General features: G+C 44.0%; 1 protein-coding gene across 1 annotated transcript; it reads right to left on the reverse strand.

Annotated features, from left to right (window-relative positions):
* Positions 1 to 601: 601 nt before the first annotated feature.
* On the reverse strand, positions 602 to 5,349 carry LOC137307657 (probable G-protein coupled receptor 139). The gene is made up of 2 exons (XM_067976894.1): positions 5,019 to 5,349; positions 602 to 1,500 (listed from the first exon to the last, which is right to left on the reverse strand). The coding sequence occupies exons 1-2, from the start codon at positions 5,347 to 5,349 to the stop codon at positions 602 to 604; spliced, it is 1,230 nt and encodes a 409-aa protein (XP_067832995.1).
* Between the last annotated feature and the right edge of the window lie 1,350 nt (positions 5,350 to 6,699).

The following is a 6,699-nucleotide window of genomic DNA, read 5'->3' on the forward strand; positions in this document are numbered from 1 at the left end:
CACTGCTCTCCCCAGGGGTGTGCGGGGGAGAGAGTGTGGACTTTATTACTCACTGCTCTCCCCAGGGGTGTGCGGGGGAGAGAGTGTGGACTTTACTACTCACTGCTCTCCCCAGGGGGTGGGGAGAGAGTGTGGACTTTACTACTCACTGCTCTCGCCAGGGGGGGTGGGGAGAGAGTGTGGACTTTATCACTCACTGCTCTCCCCAGGGCGGGTGGGGAGAGAGTGTGGACTTTATCACTCACTGCTCTCCCCAGGGGGGGTGGGGAGAGAGTGTGGACTTTACTACTCACTGCTCTCCCCAGGGGTGTGGGGGGAGAATCTGGACTTGTATTTTTGTTTATTTTTTATCTTTTAAATTCTCCAATATGATGAAAGTATTGGTGCCATTAGTCGTGATATATAATTTTACAACTTGTACTTTCCTGATATATAATCTTTGACAGCACTGTAAATGAGTTGATAAATTCCCTCAGGTTAGAAAGGTTTCAGTGATTGGAGAATACACAGTGTTTGCAGCACCGTGGCCTGGTGGAGAGAGAATCAGACACCGTATGACGCAGAACGGTCTCTGATCTGAGAAAGTCTTCAGATCTTCTCATTATTTAATCAATTTTATAATTACAGTAAAGGGATATTTCACCACATTCTTCAACTGCTCTCTGAATTTAGTCTGTGTCACGGCATAAATACAAGTGTTTGTGCAGCAACTCATGAGCTGGAGCATGAATCCCAGTTCTTGTATAAATAGAGGTAGAATTACAGAATAAAACCCCATGAACCACACCCGGTTGCATACAGAATACACCATAAACAGTGCCCAGAACAGTATAAAGTTTCCTGATATCACAAACAGTAAAATTATGGATTTCCTTCGGCTCTCCATCTCTGGGTCTCTGGGACTCTCCCCACTGCTGTGACCCCGGAGTCTCCTGCGGGCTCTGCTGGCCACTAAAATGTATCTGACAGTAAAAACATTGAGCAACAGAATCAGAACAAATGGGATCCCCGGGGTGAGGATATAATGAAGGAGTTCGATGACTGCCCACACACGTGAAATCATAACAAAGACAGGTACAGAACAAAACCACGGTTCGTTGTAAAGCAAGTACTGGCCCGTGAACAGAAAGTACCAGAACGTATTCTTCAAACAGCCCAGCACACTCACTGTTCCCAGAACCACAGCCGCCGTTCTCTCGGTGCAATATTTAGTTTTCAGATTCTGGCAACAAATGGCCACAAATCGATCGAAGGTGAAAGTGACGGTGAACCAGACGGAACAGTCTGTGGCTGCAAAAAGCAGGACGGCGTGGATATTACACACGGGGATGGAGTCCAGGAAATCAAACTGAACCTGATTGGCAATGGGAATCTGCCTGAGTATCAGATCGAAGATAACGACCAGTAGATCCGCCGCTGCCATCGCCACCAGGTAACGAGTGACACATTTGGAGAGACCGCACTTTCCCCGAGATAGGATAACTATCGTCAATAAGTTAACTGTAAGGAAGGGAAATAAACAGGGCAATTGTACATCAGGCTGGAACTGCCTGTAAATATTATTACCGTCCCTGGATCAACAGTAATTATTAGCACCGTCTCTGGATCCCCTGTAAATATTATCACCATCTCTGGGTCCCCTGTAAATATTAGCACCGCCTCTGGATCCCCTGGAAATATTAGCACCGCCTCTGGATCCCCTGTAAATATTAGCACCCTCTCTGGGTCCCCTGTAAATATTATCACCATCTCTGGGTCCCCTGTAAATATTAGCACCCTCTCTGGATCCCCTGTAAATATTAGCACCCTCTCTGGATCCCCTGTAAATATTAGCACCCTCTCTGGGTCCCCTGTAAATATTATCACCATCTCTGGGTCCCCTGTAAATATTAGCACCGCCTCTGGATCCCCTGGAAATATTAGCACCGCCTCTGGATCCCCTGGAAATATTAGCACCGTCTCTGGATCCCCTGTAAATATTAGCACCCTCTCTGGGTCCCCTGTAAATATTATCATCATCTCTGTGTCCCCTGTAAATATTAGCACCGCCTCTGGATCCCCTGTAAATATTAGCACCGCCTCTGGATCCCCTGTAAATATTAGCACCCTCTCTGGATCCCCTGTAAATATTAGCACCGCCTCTGGATCCCCTGTAAATATTAGCACCCTCTCTGGATCCCCTGTAAATATTAGCACCGCCTCTGGATCCCCTGGAAATATTAGCACCGCCTCTGGATCCCCTGTAAATATTATCACCGTCTCTGGATCCCCTGTAAATATTAGCACCCTCTCTGGATCCCCTGTAAATATTAGCACCGCCTCTGGATCCCCTGTAAATATTAGCACCCTCTCTGGGTCCCCTGTAAATATTATCACCATCTCTGGGTCCCCTGTAAATATTAGCACCCTCTCTGGATCCCCTGTAAATATTAGCACCCTCTCTGGATCCCCTGTAAATATTAGCACCCTCTCTGGGTCCCCTGTAAATATTATCACCATCTCTGGGTCCCCTGTAAATATTAGCACCGCCTCTGGATCCCCTGGAAATATTAGCACCGCCTCTGGATCCCCTGGAAATATTAGCACCGTCTCTGGATCCCCTGTAAATATTAGCACCCTCTCTGGGTCCCCTGTAAATATTATCATCATCTCTGTGTCCCCTGTAAATATTAGCACCGCCTCTGGATCCCCTGTAAATATTAGCACCGCCTCTGGATCCCCTGTAAATATTAGCACCCTCTCTGGATCCCCTGTAAATATTAGCACCGCCTCTGGATCCCCTGTAAATATTAGCACCCTCTCTGGATCCCCTGTAAATATTAGCACCGCCTCTGGATCCCCTGGAAATATTAGCACCGCCTCTGGATCCCCTGTAAATATTATCACCGTCTCTGGATCCCCTGTAAATATTAGCACCCTCTCTGGATCCCCTGTAAATATTAGCACCGCCTCTGGATCCCCTGTAAATATTAGCACCCTCTCTGGATCCCCTGTAAATATTAGCACCGCCTCTGGATCCCCTGTAATTATTAGCACCGTCTCTGGATCCCCTGTAATTATTAGCACCGTCTCTGGATCCCCTGTAAATATTATCACCATCTCTGGATCCCCTGTAAATATTCGCACCGTCTCTGGATCCCCTGTAAATATTAGCACCGCCTCTGGATCCCCTGTAAATATTAGCACCCTCTCTGGATCCCCTGTAAATATTAGCACCGCCTCTGGATCCCCTGGAAATATTAGCACCGCCTCTGGATCCCCTGGAAATATTAGCACCGCCTCTGAATCCCCTGTAAATATTAGCACCCTCTCTGGATCCCCTGTAAATATTAGCACCACCTCTGGATCCCCTGTAAATATTAGCACCCTCTCTGGATCCCCTGTAAATATTAGCACCGCCTCTGGATCCCCTGTAATTATTAGCACCATCTCTGGATCCCCTGTAAATATTATCACCATCTCTGGATCCCCTGTAAATATTAGCACCCTCTCTGGATCCCCTGTAAATATTTTAAAATTTGGATCCGCTGTAAATATTAGTACCATTTATGGAACCCCTGTAAATATTAGTACGGTCCCTGGATCCCCTGTAGATATTAGAACCATCTCTGGATGCCCTTTAAGTATTAATACCTTCTCCAGATGCACTGTAACTATTAGCAATGTCTCTAGATCCCATGTAAATATTAGTAATATCTCTGGATCTGTTGTATATTATCACTGTCCCTGGATCCCCTGTATATTATCACTGCCTCTGGATGCTCTGTATATTGTCACCATCTCCTGAGCCCGTGTAAATATTCGTACCTTCTCCGGATCACCTTTTAATATCTGTACCAACTCTGGATCTCTTGTGTATTATCATCATCTCTGGATTCCCTCTAAATATTAGTACAGTCTCTCGATCCCCTGTAAATATTAGTACAGTCTCTCGATCCCCTGTAAATATTAGTACAGTCTCTCGATCCCCTGTAAATATTAGTACAGTCTCTCGATCCCCTGTAAATATTAGTACAGTCTCTCGATCCCCTGTAAATATTAGTATTCTCTCGATCCCCTGTAAATATTCGTACAGTCTCTCGATCCCCTGTAAATATTAGTACAGTCTCTCGATCCCCTGTAAATATTAGTACAGTCTCTCGATCCCCTGTAAATATTAGTACAGTCTCTCGATCCCCTGTAAATATTAGTACAGTCTCTCGATCCCCTGTAAATATTAGTATTCTCTCGATCCCCTGTAAATATTCGTACAGTCTCTCGATCCCCTGTAAATATTAGTAAAGTCTCTCGATCCCCTGTAAATATTAGTACAGTCTCTCGATCCCCTGTAAATATTAGTACAGTCTCTCGATCCCCTGTAAATATTAGTACAGTCTCTTGATTCCCTGTAAATATTAGTACCGTCCCTGGATCACCCTGTAAATATTACAATCATCACTGGATCCCCTTTAAATATTAGCACTGTCTCTGGATCCCACTGTAAATATTAGTACCTTCTTTGGATCCCCTATAAATGTTAGTACTGTCTCTGGACCCCTGTAAATATTAGCACTGTCCCTGGATCCCCTGTATATTATCACTGTCTCTGGATCCCCTGTATATTATCACTGTCTCTGGATCCCCTGTATATTATCACTGTCTCTGGATCCCCTGTATATTATCACTGTCTCTGCATCCTCTGTATTTTAGTATCGTGTCTGGACCCCATTCCAATACTGACACACCCCAGTGACCCTGTAAAACAGGTGCATGCTCAGGGACCCTGAAGTACAGCCTCACTTTCAGGGTCCTATTGTGAATTAAATCTCACACCCAGAAAGTCCCCGTATATATATCTCTCATCACTGATCCCACTCCCCCATCAATGTATCTCCCAGCCCGGGTACCCCTTTTAATTTTTGAGCTGGATATAGAGACTTACCATCAAATCAAACAGCAGCGAGTGCTGGACAGGGAACAAGAACAATTATGCAGTGAAACATGTTTTATCGAATTAATAGCTGGATATAGAGACTTACCAGAAACACCAATAGCAGCGAGCAGAGGATAGTAAATTACTTGTATACCCAAAAGCACAAAATGTATCCGATCCTCTAATGAGACTAAATCATAATTTCCGTCGAGATATTGAAATATCCAGAATGGATTGTTCCAATCTGTTGTTCTCAGATTCCGACCCATTGTTGTAACATTCCAATCTGTTGTTCTCAGATTCCGACCCATTGTTGTAACATTCCAATCTATTGTTCTCAGATTCCGACCCATTGTTGTAACATTCCAATCTATTGTTCTCAGATTCCGATCCATTGTTGTAACATTCCAATCTATTGTTCTCAGATTCTGACCCATTGTTGTAACATTCCAATCTATTGTTCTCAGATTCCGACCCATTGTTGTAACATTCCAATCTATTGTTCTCAGATTCCGACCCATTGTTGTAACATTCCAATCTATTGTTCTCAGATTCCGATCTATTCTTTCCCTCTCTGTGGAGCCGCTGATCCCTGTTAGTGCCGGGGGTGATGCTCCCACTGACACTATGGGATAACACGTTGAAAGTCGTCGCTTATAAATAACAGAGAGAAACACTCCAGTGACACAATTAGGGCCAATGGAGACTGACATTAATTACAGTCACTGAACAAACAGATTCTGTTTACAACTTTCAATCCAACAACTTTTGCAGCACAACATATATTTAACCAAATATTATGCAGATGGAAAACCCAAAGCCCAGTATATTATTTTAATAAATATTTGGAAGAACAGGAACTATGATCCCACAGTCTGACAGCATGGATGTGAAGTGAGAGCAGCTTCATTTACAGATTTCAGATAATTTCGGAGTGAAATCCTTTAATTTCAGAGAGTTTCTATCCATTTCTCAAGAATTGGGTTTAAACTCAGAGATGGAAACTGAACCATTCTACCAGTTAGTTTGGAGACCACCCTGCGAATATTGGTGCAATCTCTGGATACCCCATCAATATTGGCAAGTCTATGGATCCTCTTCTTAATATTGCTACAGTCTCTGGATTTACCTGTAAATAATGGCACATTCTTTGGATTCTATTGTAAATATTCGCACAGTCTATGGATTTCCCTCCAAATATTCCTACAGACTGTGATAAAGGCTCTGGGTAATTCTAAAAATATTGGCCCACTTCCAGATTTCCCGACACAATCTGTTGACTGGCTAAATGTGTACACTGCCGAGTAACACCATAAATATTGAATCACTCCCACAGACCTCTGTAAGTACTGACAAGGTCTGGATAAAGCTTGAATGTCTACAGTCCTTGGAACCCCTGCAAACATTAACTCACTCCCACAGGCCCAAATTCAGACTGACACAGTCTGGGGGCTCCCTGAATGTCTCCAATCCTTAGCACTCCTTTATATATCGACTCACTCTCACAGACCCTTGTAAATACTTACACAACAATAAAAACTTGCATTTATATCGCTCCTTTGATGTAGTAAGACATCACTAGGTGCTTTGCAGGAACGTTATCAAACACTATTTGACACCAAACCAAATAAGGAGATATTAGGACAGGTGACCGAAAGCTTGGTCAAAGAGGTAGGTTTTAAAGAGCATCGTAAAGGAGGAGAGGGAGGTAGAGAGGCGAAGAAATTTAGGGAGGGAATTCCAGAGCTTAGGGCCTAGGCAGCTGAAGGCACAGCCACCAATGTTGG

This window comes from Heptranchias perlo, chromosome 3, assembly GCF_035084215.1.
Source record: "Heptranchias perlo isolate sHepPer1 chromosome 3, sHepPer1.hap1, whole genome shotgun sequence".
Taxonomy (NCBI): Eukaryota; Metazoa; Chordata; class Chondrichthyes; order Hexanchiformes; family Hexanchidae; genus Heptranchias; species Heptranchias perlo.

Excerpts from the sequence above, each read along its gene's own strand:
- LOC137307657 (XM_067976894.1), bottom strand. The coding sequence starts at position 5,349 with ATGGGTCAGAATCTGAGAACAATAGATTGGAATGTTACAACAATGGAT. Across the intron at positions 1,501-5,018 it reads CGCTGCTATTGGTGTTTCTG|TTAACTTATTGACGATAGTT; the intron begins GTAAGTCTCTAT and ends CCTTCCTTACAG.